This window comes from Lithobates pipiens, unplaced genomic scaffold, assembly GCF_037356315.1.
Source record: "Lithobates pipiens isolate NorthernLeopardFrog02 unplaced genomic scaffold, aLitPip1_a1.2 Scaffold_22, whole genome shotgun sequence".
NCBI classification, from domain to species: Eukaryota; Metazoa; Chordata; class Amphibia; order Anura; family Ranidae; genus Lithobates; species Lithobates pipiens.
In genome coordinates, this window is record NW_027507784.1 from 85,239,507 (window position 1) to 85,261,362 (window position 21,856).

At 43.0% G+C, this 21,856-nt stretch overlaps 1 protein-coding gene across 1 annotated transcript in view; it reads left to right on the forward strand.

The window, feature by feature from the left end:
• Positions 1–21,856, forward strand: part of TTLL4 (tubulin tyrosine ligase like 4) — a 68,524-nt gene that overhangs the window by 33,320 nt on the left and 13,348 nt on the right. Inside the window, exons 10-16 of the mRNA XM_077447829.1 lie at positions 184–312; positions 711–833; positions 5,103–5,201; positions 8,654–8,788; positions 17,162–17,293; positions 18,247–18,346; positions 21,239–21,449. Of these exons, the coding sequence (XP_077303955.1) occupies positions 184–312; positions 711–833; positions 5,103–5,201; positions 8,654–8,788; positions 17,162–17,293; positions 18,247–18,346; positions 21,239–21,449 (929 nt within the window). The remainder of the gene's footprint in view (positions 1–183; positions 313–710; positions 834–5,102; positions 5,202–8,653; positions 8,789–17,161; positions 17,294–18,246; positions 18,347–21,238; positions 21,450–21,856) is intronic.

The following is a 21,856-nucleotide window of genomic DNA, read 5'->3' on the forward strand; positions in this document are numbered from 1 at the left end:
TCTAGCTGTCTATTACTCTCACCACTTATTAGTAAATCTTCAGTTTATGACAGTCTTTTATGTAACATTACATGTAATAACTATATATGCGCCTCTGTATCGGGTGCCACATTTAAGGTCACCTATACCTTGTATGTTGACAATCGCTAATTTGCATATTCGGCTTTCATTGTATGTTGTCAGGTACCTGCACAAACCCTACCTCATTAGTGGCAGCAAGTTTGACTTGAGGATTTATGTTTACGTGACGTCCTATGACCCCCTGAGAGTGTACCTGTTTACCGATGGCTTGGTGCGATTTGCCAGCTGCAAGTAGGTCTCTTTTCTTTTACATACTGTCATTTCTGATCAAGTGGCAGCTATTAAGGGAGTTTCCTATCTACATACAGACTTTTTCTTTATTTAATTTTTTTTATTCCCTCCCTCCCTCTCCCCCCCCCCCCCCCCCCTCTTTTCTTGCCAAGTATTTCTGTAAAAGGCATATTTAATTTTATAGTGAATGTTTACATTGTATGACTACACAGGGCTGGTCATATTCCATTTCCATAAATTGGATTTATCTGTACTCAACCAGTTGGGGACTTGGTGCCATTCTTCTATCCTGATTTTTTTATTTTTTTTTTATTATGAAACTTATAGGTCATTGCATGACCTAACCAAGACCAAGTTCTCTTTATAATTTGCCATCCTTATACCATCTGTCTTCCCAGGTATTCGTCTTCCTTAAAAAGTCTGAGCAACAAGTTCATGCACTTGACTAACTACAGCGTCAATAAGAAAAATGTAGACTACAAGGCCAACACAGATGAAACAGCTTGCCAAGGACATAAGTGGTACGTTGAGCCAGGGTCACATTTGTCATACGAGTTTTGAGGGTGATCAAATGAAAGTGGAATTCAGGAGCCTTTCAGTCCAACCTAAGAGCAAATGTTAATTTCCTTAGAGTTCTCCCCTGTTTCAGCTTTAAAAGCGGGCCATACACTACGGTAGTAGAATTTTGGTTGAAAATGATCTGTTAGGAGTTTTTGTATGCTTGTTTGTTTATTAGTGAGGTCAAATCCACGTTGGTTTTTTGACCGCTGTGACAAGAATATCATAAGAAGCAGGATGGAAATTTTATTCTCGAGTGATCACATTTCTAGCGGTGATTTGCAGATCTACTAATGCATCCCTCAAAATTTCCATTCGCCTGCTTGCATTAGGCGGGTGGAAACGAGCTGAGGGCAAGTGTGGGGCCGCGTCGGAGGGGGGGGTGCTGCCCTTGGCAGGCAGGGTTGAACAGAAGCCAATTCTCCTCCCAGCCTCCACCCCCTGTCATTCTTATAGCAGGGCCTGGCATACAGCGGGAGTCTGCAAAAAAACTAGAGGGGTCAGGGAGGGGGGTTGGACGGGAGCTGCCAAAGTTTACTTTACCCATTACCAAGCTGGTGGTTGGTTGCATTGACCGGCTGGCAACCAAACACCAGCTTGTTTATAGGAAAAGTTAACTTTGGCAGCTCCCTCTCCCCTGTCCAGTGCTGTGCTTTGCTGTAAGTCTCTCTCTGCATCCTAAATCATTGAAAGGGTCATTCATTGGGGTTTTTTTTTTTTTGGAGGTTTTTTTTATGCTATATTTTTTATATAGCATTAAAATATTTACTTAAGGCACTAATGTGAATTAGGTGTTGGGGGCGCTCAACTAACAAATACAATTCAACTGTTCAAAATTTGAGTGACCAAATACTTAAGGAACCACGCTTAGATGCTCAAAATAAAGTGCACAGCATAAATATGAAGTGACTTCTGTAAAATTTTGGATGTAACAATATAAAAATTGCAAAGGTTTGATCAAAGTCCCAACAAATATATAACTCTTCTATGCTGAATATTCTTCTGAATAATCCTTCAACAGCTGAAAGATGCACCCAAAGTTCTCAATAGGTGGGTTCTGCTTACCAGATGGTAGTGACCCCTTTACTTAAAAAGCAGGTCAAAAGAGCTTTTAGCAAAATGCTTGCTGCAATGGTGGAGACCGTAGAAGCAAACAACCCCTCCTCCGCAAAGATCACAGATGGGGATATTTGAATAAATATATAAAGGGAACCAATAGTGTAATCCTGTTTATTTAAAAAAGGCAATAGAACACTATGCCAAATGGCTGCTTACATTGGTAGTGCCTTAGCCTGGCACTGGGGCTGTTAGCATGTCAGGTAATCGAATGGTCAGTGCAATACTCCCAACACACATTTACCTGGCCAAATGGTTGTATCTTAAATTGGGTGCTGAAATGACCAGCGGCTCGAACCAACTGCAATCATGAGAAGGAAGTGTCACAAGCACACCAGGATCTCCAATGGGTCCAAAATTTTTAATCACATAGTATCAAAAAAATAGAGGCGACGTTTCAGAGCCATGCAGGACCCCTTCATCGGCCATGTGACGGTCCCACGGCTCACACTCATAGCTGGCGTGCGGTCCATCACGGAACAACCAAAGGGACCGGAAGTAACGTGACCAAGACTCGCCTCTGCGTACATTTCGTAGTATTTACGCCATCAGGAAGCAATTGATGCCTATAGTAGCCAAATCATATTTTATCCTTTTATTTATAAGTTAGATTAATTAAGTATGCTTTATGTTAATATTGTTGAAGTTGTTTGTTTTTCTAACTTCTGCATAAAATATTTAACAGTGTAATTTCATGAAATAATTTACAAAGGTGGAATTAGGGGTGGGGCAGGGTAGGGGTTGGGTGGGTCAACTGCTGACGAGTAACTACTCAAGGCCTAGCTAGTGGCCCAAGACTTAAAATTTTGAGCCCTGTACTAATGTATGGGCCAGCTTAGGAAAAATGCCTGGCGAGTGTTGGGATATGTTTTGTTGCCCTGAGTGGGTGAAATGACAATGTCTTAATGTGAACAAAGCATATCCCTCTTTATTGTGTAATTGTCTCAAACCAGAGCATTAAATGTAATTTCAGTCTGCTGCCTCCTTCCTCTATCTACATGAATCACTTCTGACAATTTTTCCTTATGCTAAGAGAAAAATGTTGACCGTTGAGGGACCTACCGAAGATTGATACTGTCAAGGGTTAAATTCCCCCATTGAATGGGACTTTAAAGGCTCAAATATAGTGTTATTTTAAAATTTTATTAACGTTTTTATTTTAATTCCATAAAATGTGATGTACAAGTAACATTAAAAGTTCACATAAAGTAGATACAAAATCATAAAATACAGTTTGTATATGCTTATTTTTTGTTATACATGCAGAGATCACATAGGTATCTGATGCGTTTCAAAGTCAAATGGCTCTGCATATTGCATGATGTGATCTGTAGTAGAAACCACAACATAATAGAGCATATAAAATGGCATCTCAAATGAATCTCACCCACCCCTCGCTTGTCCACCTTGTCTTGGGTGTACAGTCTTTTGAAGGCATGATGGCAACTGATTTTCTTTTGTTTTTTGAGACCTGTTTTTGTTTCACTGATGAGGAACACTCAAAGTACAATGCACAAAATCGACGCTTTGTTAGAGAGAACCTTAGTTTAAGGAAGTGGTGCAACATCCATGCTGATCTATCCGTTATTAAATATTTTTTTAATTCGTAAAAGACGAAAGGAAAAAGTGGTTTATTTCAACTTTTTCCACCCTTTTTACCACATAGCAGCCCTTGGAGTAACCTTAATGTCCCAGGGACCCCCTGCTAATAATTATATCTACACCTCACAGTACTTTACCATGAACGGTAAGCTGTATGTATAAGGATATATAAAAGACTTAAGAAATTTGGCATGCTTCCTGTATTTGACACCTAGGGCTGTTCCATACAACAAAATCATTTCAGTAACTGATTAAATGATGGATTATAATTAACCAAAAAATAAATCGGCAATGAAAATTGTCCCCTCCAGTGGCGGTCCATCCAGAGCTGCTGCCTCTATCCACGGCTACCACCCCATATTCATGCATCTGGCTCCTTTCAGAACGTTGGGTGCATGAATTACAGCGGCTTTGGTGATTGATTTTTTTATTTATTTATTTATTTATTTTTTTTGCACCTGATAAGTGCCAGAGGCTCTAATAGGCTTCAAAATGGGATGGATTCGTGGCGCAAAGCATTGCGCCATGAGCTCATGCAGGTGTTACAACAGCGAATTAATATTCACTATTAAAACGCTGATCCTCAATCCGAAGCAGGTCTGAGACTTGTCTTCCAATTGGCCTAAAAGAGGAGGGTCTCAATTTACCACCAAGGAGGGAGGGAGGAAACAGAAGCTACCTCAATGCCCTTGGAGAGCAGGGGAAGCCCGGGAGAAGCGCTGCCCACCATAAATGGGCTAAGTGCTCCAGACCTGACCGGGGGGATTGGGTGGTACTGTTTGCCACCACCCCCCAAAAAATTATTGTGTTTTTTTTGTTTGTTTTTTAACCACTGGTCCCCCCACATGTTGGTCAGCACATTAAATGGCACATTACATTGCTGGTCAGTGGAAACGTGTCCCTTTACAGTGGTGGGGAGTGGAAATTGGACCATTCTGTTGGTCAGTGGGAGAAGTGTGCCCTTCCATTGGCGGTCAGTTAGAGCAGGACCTTCTTACAGTGGTTGTCAGGGAGAGTCAGATCCACTTACATTTTTGATTGATGGAGAAACACCCCTTTTCATTGGTGGTCATTGGAGAAGGGCTGCCTTACATTGGTGATCATTGGAAGAAGAGCCCCAGTACACTAGTGGTCAGTGGGGAAAAATGGTCCACACTTTAGTGGTCAATGAGAATTCTGTCCCCCTCAAAAAGGTAACTGGTGTCAGTGGTTACTTTCCTGAGGGGCGGAAATTGCTCAGTGCACTAGGAGCCCTCTAGACGACTCTAAAGAAACCTTGGGGTTCCAAAGAACTCTCGGAGACTGGTGTCAGCCATAAAAGTGCATATGATTGTGTATATGATTGTTTTGCTTATTTTCTAACCTGCAGGAGTATGGGAGCTGGAATAGGATTGGGGGTTGTATTCATTTTGGATTAACTAAAATGCAGCACTATTTCTCGTTGCTGTGGTGTTTTATTTCTAGTTTTATTGAACAATGATAAAGCAGATATAAAAACCTCTTTCTTTGTGCAGGGCACTCAAGGCATTGTGGACCTACCTCAACCAGAAGGGATTCTGCAGTGAGAAAATCTGGGAGAAGATCAAAGAAATGGTGATAAAGACAATAATTGCGTGAGTTTTGAATTCTTGGGCCAACTTCTCTTACTACGGGGGTTGCTCAACTTTTTGAAGAGGGAGAGTCGCTTAGTGATTTTGGTAACTGTTTGCAGGCCACAATGAAATGGTTCAGAATTTTGAGTTTTTGGGGGGGTTTTTTCAATAGCATAATGAACATTTTCCTCCTGCAGCCGCTGAATGCCGGCAGGAGTTAAGGGAGGAAAAGCCAGCTCTCTCTGCAGTTGTAGAAGGAAAATGGAGAAGATCCATTCCTCCGTTTTCTGCCCCTCCTGTCCAAGTGTAAAACAGAATTTGACGGAGGCTGTACAAGCCCCCTGGAGCAAGGAGTGGGTCACCATTGCGACCCCTGGCACTACACCAGAGGGTGGGGCTGGTGGGAGAGTGCGGTAAAAACACACCTCAACTATGAGGTTTTACCACCCCTCCAAGCACAAATGTAATTAAGCACTTTTTTGTCCTGAGATCCCAGTAAGGCTGTTTTCTAACTGATGCATTGCACAGTTTACCTGTGCCATGGGTGCAGCACACATTGCACTTGTGGTTTTCCTGTGATTTAGCTGCGCTTTGCCCTAGGCCTTTTTATTATAGCTTGTGGGTGTAGTGCACTTTCTAAAAGCTCACCAAACCCACAGGATATAGTCTATGGCTCAGTGCAGCTAACCCACCGGAAAGCCGCAGGTGCACTACACTGCAACTGTGTGTCAGTGTGAAAACTGCCTAATAGTAGTTCACTCTTGGCGGATCGGCAAGCCCAGATTGCAATCAATGGGTTGCTAACCCTTGGCATGCGCTTCCCCTGGTTTGAGGTCACAGGCCACATCAGAGTGCTCCATGGGCCACAGGCTGAGCGCTCCTGACTGCACACACAAAAAAAATAGTAAAGTTGATGCCAATTCAGTAGAAGTTTATTTGTGAGATCCTGCCGCTCTCATTCAGGGTTCTGTGTACTTCTGGGGTTCTCCAGAAGTTACTGGGGGTTCCTTGAACTGTGGCTGTTTGACCTCCTATTTAATTGTGCCTTCATAGTTCCAGAGCCAGCGCTAATTGGCTGAGTAATTTTATTTACCTGTTAAGGTGAAAATCTGACCACCACTATAAGGGGATTGCCACCAATGTAAAGGCCATTTTTCCCACTAACCTTCAGTAAACCGTTTTTAAGCAGTTGTTTCCATAGACCTGAGCTATTTCAAGAGTTCTTGTATGGTAAAACTGTGACAAAGGTTGGTTTAATGGAACAAACTTGGGGGCTCCCCACAATGTTCTCTTTGGACTCTCCTCATTTGTATTCACAGCACTTCACTTTTTCCACATTTTATCTTACAGCCTTATTCCCAAATGGATTAAATTCATTATTTTCCTCAAAATTCTACAAACAATATCCCATAGTGAGAACGTGAAAGAAGTTTGTTTGAAATCTTTTCAAGTTTATTAAAAAAAAATCCCATGTACATAGGCATTCACAGCCTTTGCTCAATACTTTAAAGCACCTTTGGCACCAGTTACAGCCTCAAGTCTTTTGAGTATGATGCTACAAGCTCGGCACACCTATTTTTTGGGCAGTTTCTCCCATTCTTTTTTGCATGACCTTTCAAGCTCCATCAGATTGTATGAGAAGTTTTGGTGCACAGCCATTTTCAGATCTCTACAGAGATGTTCAGTTGGATTCAAGTCTGGGCTCTGGCTGGGCCACTCAAGGACATTCAGAGTTATCCCTTAGCCACTCCTTTTTTATCTTAGCTGTGTGCTCAGGGTCATTGTCCTGTTGGAAGATAAACCTTCCCCCCCCCCCCAGTCTGAGGTTCAGAGTGCTCTGGAGCAGGTTTTCATCAAGGATGTCTCTGTACATTGCTGTATTCATATTTCCCTCGATCCAGACTAGTCTCCCACTTCCTGCTGCTGAAAAACCTTCCCACAGCATAATGCTGCCACCACCGCCATGCTTCACTGTAGGGATGGTATTGGCCAGGTGATTAGCGGTGCCTGGTTTCCTCCAGACATGAAGCTTGCCATTCAGGCCAAAGAGTTCAATCTTTGTTTAATCCGACCAAAGAATTTATTTTCTCATGGTCAGGATCCTTCAGGTGCCTTTTGTCAAGCTCTAGGCGGGCTGTCATGTGCCTTTTTTTTACTGAGGAGTGGCTTCCATCTGCCCACTATACCATACAGGCCTGATTGGTGGAGTGCTCCAGAGATGGTGGTTCTTCTGGAAGGTTCTCCTTTCTCCACGGAGAAACACTGGAGCTCTGTCAGTGTGACCATAGTTCTTTGCCACACCCCAGAATAAAGCCATTCTCCCCTGATCGCTCAGTTTGGCCAGACGGCCCGCTCTATGAAGATTCCTGGTGTTTCCAGACTTCTTCCATTTATGGATGATGGAGGCCACTGTGCTCATTGGGACCTTCAATGCTGTAGAAATTTCTGTACCCTTCCCCAGATCTGTGCCTCAATACAATCCTGTCTCTGAGGTCTACAGACAATTCCTTGGACTTCATGGCTTGGTTTGTGCTCTGACATGCACTGTTACTCGTGGGACCTTATATAGACAGGTGTGTGCCTTTCCAAATCATGTCCAATCAACTGAGTTTGCCACAGGTGGACTCCAATCAAGTTGTAGAAACATCAGAAGAATGATCAGTGGAAATAGGAAGCACCTGAGCTCAATTGTGAGTGTCATGATGCCAAAGGCTGTGAATGCTTATGTACATGGAATTTTTATTTTTTAATAAATATGCAAAGATTTCAAACAAACTTTTTTTTCACATTGTCATTATGGGGTATTGTTCGTGGAACTTTGAGGAAAATAATGAATTTCATCCATTCTGGAATAAGGCTGTAACATAACAAAATGTGGAAAAATGTAAATGCTGTGAATACTTTCCGGAGGCACTTTATATGAACGACACCTAAAGTAAAAAGGGTTTTTAGTCAAAAATATGCTGCAACACATGCATTCTAATGCATTGGTGTGAATGGAGTGCTGCCCTTCCTGATATGCTTTCAAACTTTAACTTGTGTCTTAAAGAAGTACAGCCAAAGCTCATGTTGGCTGATGTCACAGAGCCAGTTCAGGCTTGGGCAGGATCGTGACAATTGAGTTGGGATCTGCCCACATGCCTGGACCGGCACCTTGCTCAGCCTCTTGGTGAGCCACTAAGCCTTGTCTTCCACAGCCCATCGCTCCAGTGAGCGGTGGGCCAGAGTGCTGCTGACTAACAGTCACCGCTCTGCTCGGGGAGGTCTGAGAACTGGGAAACCAGCGGTGTTGGATAGATCGGTTCTCGATCGTGGAGGCGCCGGGGGACAAATGTAGCATTGGAGCGATGCTTCATCCACCTAGGGTAAGTATTAAAAAAAAATTAATCTAATGCTATAACACCGGGGTACATTTTACAATAGTGTTCTATTTACTGATTGGTAATATGTAAAAAAAACTTTTCTTTTCCTAGGTCTGAGCCGTATGTGAACAGCCTGGTGAAGATGTATGCCCAGAACCCACGCAGCTGTCATGAGCTCTTTGGTTTTGACATTATGCTAGATGAGAATCTAAAGCCTTGGGTCCTAGAAGTGAACATCTCACCCAGGTAAGGCTGAGCTGCACACAGGAAGACCCAAACATTGACAGGCTTTTCTGTAATTCGTTTTTGAGGGAATAGAAGCCCTTCCTAGTGAAAGTGACGACATAATGAAGGGGGAGCAGAGTGATGGCATACCATAAGATTCCAGGTCCCTAGCCCCGCTAACTCAACTACATTCTTCAGCCCATCCTGCAGTGTTACCTCACTGATTTTCAGCTGCACAGCACCCTCTGACTGTGGACTACCTCAAGAAGGGGTGCCCTGGTAAAAAAAATTAGAGGTGTACCGAATGGAAATTTTGGGGCTGAAAATTCAGGATGCACTTGGCTGAAACCAAATTTCACAGTCAAAAAATTGTATACAGAATTATAGTTAACTTTAATATCGTGACTAATAATGTCAGCCATGATTGGCACCTTTTTAGAGCAAGAAAAATGCATTCCTTTAAATTCTATGCAGGTCTTCACACTGGTCTGTTTCAATTCTGTTGTGGTGTTAAAAAAATCTTTCTTGCTGCATTTAAAAAAAAAGCAGCAAAAAATGCAGCAAGAACACTTCAATAATGCATCCGTGTTACAATTTTTTTTTTTTTATGGCATTTTTGAGTCACGTGACCCCACACCATAAGTGCAATAAAATAGCAGCAAAATCACATGCGTTTTCAGCGCCATTATTTGCACCTTTTTCTCTAGTGGCAAAATTAAGATAATGCCATTTTCGACCGCCAAAGTTTTGGTGCATCTCAAAATTGGCTGGGTGAAGCAGACCTTCTTGGCTGAATATTTGCAGCAAGGTGGTGGCAGCCCACAGGCAGCTGTATTCCAGCCAGAGTTACATGGGCCCCATGGGACTTTCTTGTTGCTACAGCACGCTTTGTCTGCAGATTCATAGTTGGAGAACTCTCCTGTACACCCTGAAAAGCTTGCGGACTCCACTGAACATTGGTTCCAGACAGAGGTAAGTGAGGCAAATACAGTCAGAGCCTACACTTATCCAGATAATGGACACAGACTCTAAAGCAGGACTGCCCAACCGCTGGCACGCGACCTCCTGCTTGCGTGTTGGCAAACCCAGATCAGATTCCCGACCGACCATCCCATAGTATCATTATTCCTCTGGAGCCGGCGCCAGAGGAAGTAAGCCTGCGGAGGCAAAATGTGATTATCGCCGGCTCCTACTACTACAGGCAGAGTGATAACCATTGTACTGCGCCTGGGACAGCAACAGCCAGTGATACTTGTAGCAAGGGACATTTCCTGAATGGAAGATTATTAAAGGTCAGTTAATATTCAAAAATCACGTGTGTATGTGTGTAATAAATATATATAATTATATTTATCGTGCACTGAACAATGACTTCTGTTATTACCTGCAGGATTGGGTCATTTCCTGAAAGGGAAGCAAATTCCTGAATATAGGAGCTTTGGTGCACTTTCAGAAAGTAAATCACATCTGCAAGATATAATGGCAAAGTGCAGCTAACCCGCAGGAAAGCCACAGGTGCACTGCGCTGCACCCGCGGTGTGTGTAAATCGTAGTGCATCTGTGTGAAAGCAGCCTGAAAAACCGACAGGCAGACCCAGTCGGGCCACCATTCACCTGTATGGAGCGGCAGATGTAAACTTGTGTCCATTTACACCCACTTGCCTCCAATCCGATCCACTAAAAAAAAAAAAGCAGAAGGGAATCTGTCCCCTTCTGTCTGGGCAGATCAGATCATAGGGCCCATAAAGTAGATTGGGGAGTGTCTGCCCTGCATATGCAGAGTGGACATGGACCTGTCATCTGCCTGCTCCACTCATTGTGGCTCGTGACCAGTTACCAAGTCGCTGAAGTGGCCTTTGCTTTTTAAAAGGTTTGGCACCCCTGCCACCTCTCTGACAACACAGATGGAGACCATACTTTCTACCTTGTGTGGGTTTCTCTTGTGAAATGGCTGCATGACACTTGCCTAATCTAAATGTATCTTCTGCATTTGTGATTGAAAGTGCCCATCATACGCCTCCCAGACAGCCACCTCCCAGGGGCTTCCTCTGGACCCCTATTTGCAAATTCCTAGGGCATCCCACCTAAAGGGGAACTCGATGGGATTTGATTTGTCATTTAGTATTCTCTGCTGAAGTCCAAAAACGGGGTGTCCATTGCAAACGTTAAAAAGCGTCCCTGGGATAAGAGTCCAGAATAGCATGATGATCCCAGCTAAACTTTGTTTATGGGAGGAAAACCATCCTTCATTACAAATCAAATTGTTGCTAAGTGGGAACATTTTGGATCTGGTGACTCTATAATTAATAGAATATGCCCCCCCCCCCTCTTGATATGGACTTCCTAAATAGAACATCCCTTTGCATTTGGCAGATGGACCTTTTTCCCTATTTGTGGGGAACTTTAATGCTGTTTCCGACACAGCAATGGACCACTTTGGTGGTTCAAGTAGGCCTCATGGATTTACAAACTGGATACATAGGTATGAGTTGGTGAATGTGTGTGGAGGGGAAAGCATCTTAATGGCAGCAGTTTTTCATGTCGCTCAAATTCTCTTAACTGGGTGTCCAAAATAGATATGGCCTTTACTACCTCGTCTTTTCTGCCTCTGGTGTCAAGTATTACTGACCTGCCCAGAGGCCTTTTCAAGCCCTGCTCCCCTGTCTATTAAGTTGCAACTTCTTCCATCTCAAACACCAAATTCATATTGGCTGAGTGATTTGGTGCTGAATGGAGAACATGCCAAAAACATCTCTGATCATTGGAGATGCAATGAGGCTACATCAACTCCAGGAATGTTTGGGAGGCTTAGAGGGCTACTGCACATGGCTCCTTTTATGTCAACTGGAATCCTTAGGAAAAATGTGAAGGCACTTTTACCTCCTCCTACTCCTCTATATAAATCTACTGTACAGTGTTCCATCTCGATGGTTTAGCACGTTTCAGCTCTTGCTTAGCTTGCTTGTATTTAAGGTGTTTTGAAGTGGCCCTATAGGTAGGAGTATTGCCTCCTATGCATGTGAGAGGAAACCCCATAAGAACCCACCATGTGCTGGTCCTACTGCCTTCTCTTCAATCGATGTTAATGCTAAAAAAAAAAATCCTTGCAAAAGTCCTGGCTTTTGGACGGGGGTGATCTCTCATCTGGTGAATCCGTGATTCAAGTCTGAAATGGGTCTCTATCTCCCACACAATAAGCCATTTTGGACAGGAATAATTAACTTGCCAACCTGTCTTTGTGGAAAGAAACCAGTGAAACCCACACAAACACAAGAGGAAACCTAAAAACTGCATGCAGAGAATATCCTGGCCAGGCTTCAGAGGACCTCAGTGCTTCAAACAGGAGAAGCCATGCACAATTGGCTGTACCCTTCCGCTTCATTTTATAGCACTAAAATGTTAAAATTGAACTTAAAGCAGAGTTCCCACTGTTAAACTTTTTTATCATTTTTTATTTATTTTTTGGATCCATATGCTTTGGTTCTAATCTTATTTAGAGCACTCATGTTTGTCTGATTAATCAGCACTTGATTGCCAATTTTCTAGAGGAATATATCTTGTGTTCCTGTTTATTGTCAGTTTCCATAGTGCTTGTGGGCATGTGAAGCCCACTAGCACTATCTTCCGGGCTCTGGTGCAGCTGAGCGACCAGCATGCTCCGCCCGTGTTCTCGCACATGCGACATATTTTACGGCACAGCGCCATACACTTCTGACGTTGCCATCACAATGGGCAGCGGAAGTCCCCCTCTCCCGTTGTGATGGTAACAAAGCCCTCGGCGCTGCCCAGTGACTCCTGGGAAATTATGATGGACACCTTCCCATCTTCCAGGAGCATTCGCCAGCACAGGCGCTGAGGGAAATTACGTCAGGCGCCTTGAAGAGGAAGAGGCAGATTACGAGGGACCCCCTAGCAACAGACTTGAAAAGGTGAGTTAAAAAAAAACATTTTTCCAAAGGTTATTTATGTTTAATGCAGCTGAATAATGTAAAGAAAAATTGACTGGAACTCCGCTTTAATTGATTTTCTATTTTGTTCAGGCTGCATAATGTTACTGCTATGACATGTTCATGATATAAAATCTCCAGCATCAAATACCCACTAATTGCTGGGAACATTCCTGTGCATTGACATTAATTTATCTTATGAGAAGTCCTTCCAATTGAAGTTCAGCACTGTCTATACATGTTCATACAGTGTTAACAAATGTCTGGATGATTGATAGGATGCAGTGTCAACTGGCTTTTCTTTAACTGCACACCTGCTAGAACCTTGTCTCTCCCATCCCCCAGCATTGTTATCTTGTATTATTTTTACACTTTTGTCCTCTGAAGTCTCATAGTAGCTCCACTGAACTTATATTGAGTTATCTTTCTTGGCCCTGCTGTCTGTCAGTACATGGAACTGTTCAGTAATAAAAATATCCTATAGTCTTCACCCCTGGTCCCAGATATCATCTATAGGCTTACTGAGCTATGACATCCATCCCAGCAATTCTGTATGGGGAAATAGGCTAACTCTGTATAGGAAGGCATCTGTGACATGGCCTTCAGAAAGGCATATTAGAAGGGCGCTGGGACTTTTAAAAAAAACGTATTAATGAGATCAAGCAAAAGGAAACTTTCAAATAAGCTTACTAGCTTTGGCTGGGTCACTGTCCTACAATGTGGCTGGGTTACTTGGGAGTGACTCAAGCCACAGAAATATTGAAAGTAGCCCCAAAACCAAAAGATTGGATATATTTTATTTGATCACATAAAACAGCCAACACATTTTGGGAGCCAAAAAACATTCCTAGGGTTATTATTTTTTAAGTGGTTGTAAAATTTGGCTTAAATTTTGACTTGCACACATCTGTAGTGTTTATCTCCCTCCAAATTCCTGTCTTTCTGCTGCTCCATTCCTCCGATCAACATAACTTCTGACAAGTTCTCCGACAACCCAGATAAAAGCAGCTGAACATTGTGTTGGGGTGGGAGCTTAGAGAGATATTAGCAGAGAGCTTGTCTATTCAGACTACAGCTCTGCAACTTTATTTGTTCCTGTGCCTATGTGGAGTGGGAGTGTGTGCCTTCCCTCCAATCGTCTTACACACAGTGTATGCCCAGACTCCCCTCCCACTGCTGGATCAGGAAACAAGATTTCCAACACCATCTTCACTTTCTAAAGAGTGTAGAAAGCTGAAGACGCAGATATACACGTAAAACTTATGTAGGAGGATTTGTATCATCTGAGGAGGTTTACATCTACTTTATTTGTACTTGTGCCTTCACGAAGAGATGTACAGTCCTCTTCATATATTTAGTCACCGTTTTCTAGTTCTTCATTAACCATTGCACGGCATTAGAAATTGGAATGGGCAAAGTGTAACTATAGCCAAAATCTTTTGTGAATATTGGATAGAGTAGGGAAAGATTTAAAAGTTTTGCTTTCTGTGTCCCCTTTGGCGAGATATCGGTTTACTACTTGTACCAGGGATGCAGCTTGAAGAGAGGAAATTTCTACAAAGTGAGAATTCCTCTCCTAGACAGTCATCACCAGAACAGATGTCCCTAGTGAGAGATTTGCCATCACCTTTTTGTTCTGGTACCAAAGGTAACATTTTGGAATTCCCATCACTATCTGTCTCAATGACAACGGTCACCAGGACAAATGGAGAAGGTGACTACCTAGCTGGGGGCCTAGACTAAAAAAGACCTTTGGTTAAAACAACTTCTATTGACCTACTTGCAAGCCACATTATTTTCTGGACATAGTTTATCCTATGGGCGAGGGTAGCTTCCAGTTAATTAGCTGGATAAAATATTCCATTTAAGATGAATTTCAGGTATTCATATTTTATACATTGGTCCAGCTTGGAACAATGTATATACCAGACCTGGCTGATGCCCCTCGAAGCTGAAAATCATGTACACACCACTGGTCCAGTGATCTCCACTTGCTTCCTGGTTCAGTGCTTAGCGGCTGGCCAGCTGCAATCTCAACTCTGGAGGTCAGATACACTCTGCACAGGTAGTATTCAGATGAATTGCATTTTCCGAATGAATGCAAAGCCTTCTCTTATTGGATGGGGGGGGGGTAACATCACACTCTACGCCTCACCCAATCAGGGAATTCTTTACATTTGTTCACAGAATGCAAAATATTAAGTTAATGGCAACCGTGCCAGTCAGCTGACCACCTGGGTTCACAATGCAGGAGGGCAGCTGCTCGGTGTGGGATCCAGAAGCAAGTGGTGATCCCTGGAGTAGTGCTGTCTACTTCAGTGATTTCCGGCTTCCAGGGCCATCAGCCAGGTATGGGTATATACAGTTACAGTATCTCACAAAAGTGAGTACACCCTTCACATTTTTGTAAATTATTTTATAACAATGAAGAAATTACTTTGCTACAATGTAAAGTAGTGAGTGTGCAGCTTGTATAACAGTGTAACTTTGCTGTCCTCTCAAAATAACTCAACACACAGCCATTCACGTCTAAACCGCTGGCGACAAGTGAATACACCCCCAAGTGAAAAGGTCCAAATTGGGCTTAGTGTCAATATTTTGTGTGGCCACCATTATTTTCCAGCACTGCCTTAACCCTCTTGGACATGGAGTTCACCAGATTTTCACAGGTTGCCACTGGAGTCCTCTTCCACTCCTGACGATATCACGGAGCTGGTGGATGTTGGTGACCTTGTGCTTCTCCACCTTCCATTTGAGGATGCCCCACAGATGCTCAATAGGGTTTCGATCTGGAGACCTGCTTGGCCAGTCCATCACCTTTTACCCTCAGCTTCTTTAGCAAGGCAGTGGTTGTCTTGGAGGCGTTTTTGGGGTCGTTATTTTCTAATACTGCCCTAAGGTCCAGCCTCCAAAGGGAGGGGATCATGCTCTGCTTCAGTAGGTCTCCGTACATGTTGGCATTCATGGTTCCCTCAATGAACTGTAGCCCCCCCCCCCCCAGTGCCGGCAGCACTCATGCAGCCCCAGACCATGACATTCCCACCATCATGCTTGACTGTAGGCAAGACACACTTGTCTTTTGTGCTCCTCACCTGGTTGCCACCACACACGCTTGACACCATCTGAACCAAATAAGTTTATCTTGGTCTCATCAGCCCACAGGACATGGTTCCAGTAATCCATGTCCTTAGTCTGATTGTCTTCAGCAAACTGTTTGCAGGCTTTCTTGTACATCATCTTTAGAAGAGGCTTCCTTCTGGGACGACAGCCATGCAGATCAATTTGATGCAGTGTGCGGCATATGGTCTGAGCACTGACAGGCTGACCCCCCCCCCCCCCCCCCCACCTACCCCTCCTTCAACCTCTGCAGCAATGCTGGCAGCACTCATATGTCTATTTCCCAAAGACAACCTCTGGATATGACGCTGACCACGTGAACTCAACTTCTTTGGTCGACCATGGCAAGGCCTGTTCTGAGTGGAACCTGTCCTGTTAAACCACTGTCTGATCTTGGCTAATTGGGCCCAATTTGGAAATTTTCACTTAGGGGTGTGCTCGCTTTTATTGCCAGTGGTTTAGACATTAATGGCTGTGTTGAGTTATTTTGAGGGGACAGCAAATTTACACTGTTATACAAGCTGTACACTCACTACTTTACATTGTAGCAAAGTGTAATTTCTTCAGTGTTGTCACATGAAAAGCTAGAATAAAATATTTTCAAAAATGTATTCACTTTTATGAGATACTGTATATTGGTCTAAGCTGGAACAGTGTAACTATGTATACATTGGCTATACCTGGAATTAATCTGTAAATGGAATACTTTATCCAGCTAAATGGTTACAGTTTATAGATTATGCTGCCATCATCCCCTCACCCATAGGATAGTTAAACAATGCCAAGCAAATAATGTAACTTGCAAGTGGTCCAATAGCAGCAATTGCTTTAACCACTTCTTGTTTTTTTGTTTTGTTTTTTAGGTCCCAACTACGTAGAGTCACCACCTTTATTTATCTTGGTGACCATTGTCATTGAGACAAAGTGAGAATTCCACAATTGTACAGTTGGCACCAGAACAAAAGATGATGGTAAATCTTTCATTGGGGACACCCATTCTGGTGATGACTGTCTAGAAGGGGAATTCTCACTTAGTAGAGACTTCTTCTCTCTTTGATCTGCAGACATATTTAATCATTACATTTGAGAGCTCTTCTGTGCTGATGAGCTCTCCTTGCTCACAATATGCCCAAAGGTTAGTGTGCACCTGACCGTCACACCTCCACTTTGCTGGGAAGGCTTTACACAAGATTTGAACCCTTAACACCACTGGATGTTTGGCTGGAATTTGCTATTTGTAGATTCATCTGTGATTTTTGGTTTGTGTGTCTTTTGTTTAAACTGTATTACAAATGAGAAGATTCACAATTTCTCCTCTTGTCGTCCTCAGTCTGCACTCTAATTCACCTCTGGATGTCAACATTAAAGGTCAGATGATCAAAGATCTCCTCAATCTGGCCGGCTTCCTCCTCCCCAATAAAGAGGACACCAGTAATGTTGGCTCTGGCGGCTCTCCTTCCAGGTAAGGCAGCAGAAAACCAGTCCATAAGGAATGGCTTATGTAAGCGAAATATAATCTTTTTCTCTTATTGGTCGCTGATGGACATGAGACTTGGGGTACATGCCCTGCCTATAAGAAGTTGGTCAGTTATAAAGTTGCTCCATCCTGAAATGGCTATACCCCTGGTCTGTGTAGGACTTCCCATTGCTTACTTTGGTGTCTCCAGGAGTTGCATCAAGGACCCATTGCTTTCTATGTTCCTTTTTTAATTTTATCTAGAGCAGTGTTTCTCAACCCAGGTTCTGTGAGAGGTTCCCAGGGGTTCTGCCACAATCTACCCAATTATCACAAGCAGGTGAACGTTGGATCACATCCCCTTATAGCTGATGGGCTGCAGAATGCAGAGGAAAACTGACATCACTGTCTTGCGTCTATCCCAGGTGCCTGTGTGTGACGTCACTTGGGAGGGACCAGATAAGAGAGCGGGTGGGAATAAGCGCACAAGATATGATCCAGCAACTTCACTGAGCCACTCCCTGCATGAGGAAAACCATTACAGAGCCCAGTATTGTGCCCTCCAACTTCTTCCCAGCCCCCCTATACTATACTGTTCCCTTAAACATGTCACATGGGTACAGTGTAGCATGACTGCAATTGTCATTCAAAGTGCAATAGTGCTGAAAGCTGAAAATGTGGTCTGGGCAGGAGGGGGGAGAAAGTACCCAAGTAGGCAAGTGGTACAACTGTACGCAGAAACCGATCAGCTTCTAACCTCAGCTTGTTCAGTTGAGTTTTAAAAATGAAAGCTTGAAGCTGATTGGTTGCCATGCAAAACTGCTCCGGATTCTGTCTGCTCCAGTTCTGTAGTAAAATTCCCCTCTGATGGATGAATGGTAGCACAGGCCAGCTCAGCTAATGGTTGTTTTTTGTTAATTTTTCTCGTAAAAAAAAAGTCTCCCTTTTTGTCTTGTCAGTGTGTGCACCAGTGAGAAGGACCGCGGGCGCTCCATGGAGATTCTGAATGAAGAAAAGATGAAGCGGGCACATTACCTTAGCCAGAAGTTGCCAGACAAGGTGGGTCAGCTTTGGATATGAACTTAGCTGGCAGACTGGTTGTTTGGAGTTATGTTATCATTAAAGAGTCATTTTCAAAGAATGGGAATTTACTAACTTGTAGTTGCAAGATGAGAACTAGGAGGGCTAAATAGACTCTTTAAGATGACACAGAAAAGGTGAAGAGGATAGCTTTGAATTTGACTAGATCAACAGGGTTTTTTGCACTTATAAGCCTTGGTTCACATTGCAGTGATTTGGCATGCGATTTGACATGTCAAATCGCATGCCAAATTGGCAGCTATTGCTGTTTGACACCATGCAAATTGTTGCAACGCTGACTTTGCGGTGTTGTACCGATTCCCAAAAGCAGTTTCTGTACTACTTTTGGGGTGCGATTTGTATCGACATCTGTGCAGCAACCCACACAAATGCCTCTGAAATCGTCACCAAAGTTGGACTGACACACAGGTATGAAATTGTGCGAGTTCAGCTAAACTTTCACGATTTCAATTTCGCTGTCAGTGTTTACCTGGGCTAAAGCTAATATAGCATTGATTTCAATCCTTTTTATTTTTATTTTTTCTGCCATCTGTGCCCCGTTTTTGAGATTTCCCTTTACTTTCCTATCTTGTAGCCAAAGCCGGAACTGAGAAGTCACTCCAAAGTGTTGGAATTCTGGGATGTTACCAGAAATGGTGCCCCCATTGGAAGATTTCCTCTCTGTTCCTGTTTTTGGTTTCAACCTAAAATTTGTGTTTTTTTTTTTTTTTTTTTTTTTTTTTTTTTTTTTTACTTTCACATTTAATAACCGTAAACAAGAGAAATAGAGGGGTAGCCTTCATATTGGGGACACAGACAGCAATAAAAGCTGACAGTTTCTAATCCCTCTCCAGTTTCTCAGACTCAAAATGTTTTGCCTTTAGTTATACAGTGAAGGAAAAAAAGTATTTCAAACCTCTAATTTTGTACGTTTGCTCACTGACAAATTATCAGTCTAGAATTTTTAAAGGTAGGTTTATTTGAACAGTGAAAGACAGAATAACAAAAAATTCCAGAAAAACGCATTTCCAAAAAGTTCTAAATAGATTTGCGTTTTAATAAGTATTTGACCCCTTCGCAAAAAATGACTTGGGACTTGATTGCAAAACCCTTGTTGGCAATCGGAGGTCAGACGTTTCTTGTAGTTGGCAACCAGGTTTGTACACATCTCGGGAGGGATTTTGTCCCATTTCTCTTTACAGATCCTCTCTGAGTCATTAAGGTTTCTATGCTGACGTTTGGTAACTTGAACCTTCAGCTCCCTCCACATATTTTCTGTGGGATTAAGGGCTGGAGACTGGCTGGCTAGGCCAGAATGTGCTTCCTCTTGGGTCAATCCTTCGTTGCCTTGACCTTGTGTTTTTGGATCATTGTCATGCTGGAAGACAAATCCACGACCCATTTTCATTGCCCTGGCTGAGGGAAGGTCCATCGTCCCTTTTGTGGTGAAGTTGTCCTGTCCCCTTAGCAGAAAAACACCCCCAAATCATGATGTTTCCACCTCCATGCTTGATGGTGTTCTTGGTCATAGAAAGCATTCCTCTTCATCATCATCATCATCCATATTCATCATCATCATCATCCATTCAATCATCCATATTCATCATCATCATTCATTCAATCATCCATATTCATCATCAGTTGAGTTGATGCTGGTCTCATCTGACCTCAACACTTTCACCCAGTCCTCCTCTGAATCATTCAGATGTTCATTAGCAAACTTCAGACAGGCTGTACATGTACTTTCTTGAGTAGGGGGGCCTTGCAAGATTTCAGTCCTTCATGGCGTGGTGTGTTACCAATTGTTTTCTTGGTGTCTATGGTCCCAGCTGCCTTGAGATTGACGACAAGAATCTCCCATGTAGTTCTCACCATTCTCATGATTATTGAAACTCCACGACGTGAGATCTTGCATGGAGCCCCAGACTGAGGGAGATTGACCGTTATTTTGTGTTTCTTCCATTTGCGAATAATCGCACAAACTGTCACCCTCTCTCCAAGCTGCTTGGCCATGGTCCTGTAGCTAATTCTATCCTTGTGTAGGTCTACAGTCTTGTCCTTGACCTCTTTTAGACAGCTTTTTGGTCTTGGCCATGGTGGAGAAATTGGAATTTGATTCCTTCTATGGACAGGTGTCTGTTCCTGTATTAAAAAAAAAACTGAGATTATTAGCGCTCCCTTTTAAGAGTGCTCCTAATTTTAGCTCATTGCCTGTATAAAAGATACCTGGGAGCCAGAAATCTTACTGAATAGGGGATCAAATTAAAATGAAAATCAATTTAACTTTTTCTGGATTTTTTTTGTTCTGTCTCTCACTGTAAAACCTAAACCTACATTTTCTAAACATCAATAGTTCCTCTTTCTTTGTCGTGAAGGAATAACGTGCCCTACCAAAATGTGCTCCCAAAAGGAAGCACCACAAACCATTAAATGAGCTCATTACCAGCTGCTCCGATCCCACAAGGAGCTCATCAGACACCTTGCTGCATAGTAGCCATGTATACCGCGATCCTGCATGCAAAGGTTCCACAATCTCCTAAGCCAAGATGACTTTCATGGAGGAAGTTAAAGTACAGAGGAAAATACACATGATTTATATAAAATGATAAAATTACACTAACAATATTGAAGGAATTAAACCGCATGTGTGGCAAACCACCAGCAGGTCCAAGTGGTCAGAACGACTTGCGGAATAGCTTCACATGTGCAGCCCCTTCCAACGCGTTTCTCTGTAACTAGCTTCGTCTGGGGATAGGAGTCTCTATTAACGGCTTTAATACTCAATGCGCTTGTGGTTTTTTTTTTTTTTTTATATGTATTGCACATGATTATAAACATGCTTATATAAATATGCTTGTGCATATCTTGTAGGATCTGTATGCCACGGTACTGGAGCAGCTGACCCCAGAAGATTTGCGGATTCTGGCAGAGACCGAGGATGAGCTTTCTCGTTGTGGCCAGTTTGAACGTGTCTTTCCCTCCCCCATCTCTTCTCGATATCTGCGCTTTTTCGAGCAACCGCGTTATTTCAATATTCTCACAAACCAGTGGGAACAAAAGTTCTACAACGATCGAGAGAGGGGTGAGTTGCTTTTCATTAATTGTATAAAATTGTGAATGTGAAGACGATGAAGCTTGTTAAAGCACTTTGGTCCAAGCAGTCTGTAGTATAAAGGTGTGTGCAAACTGCCGAACATCAGTATACACGTTTGTACTAAAAGAAAGCAGACTGGTTGAGGCATTTTTCTATTGAGTGCAAGTTTAAGGTTGTATGTATTAAGGTAAAAAACCTCTTGTGCTGCAGCTTTCCACTAAGACCCCCTTTTTCTTGAGACCGATCCTATCCAGCTGCTGCCGCTCTCCCCTTTGGGCAGATTGATGGCAGCTGTCAATCAAATCCAGGGGCGGTGCCGAGTCCTGCTGTTTGTGTTAATGGACACAGCAGCGGGACTTAGGAGCGCACGCCCACACAAGTGAACCCGCGGAAAG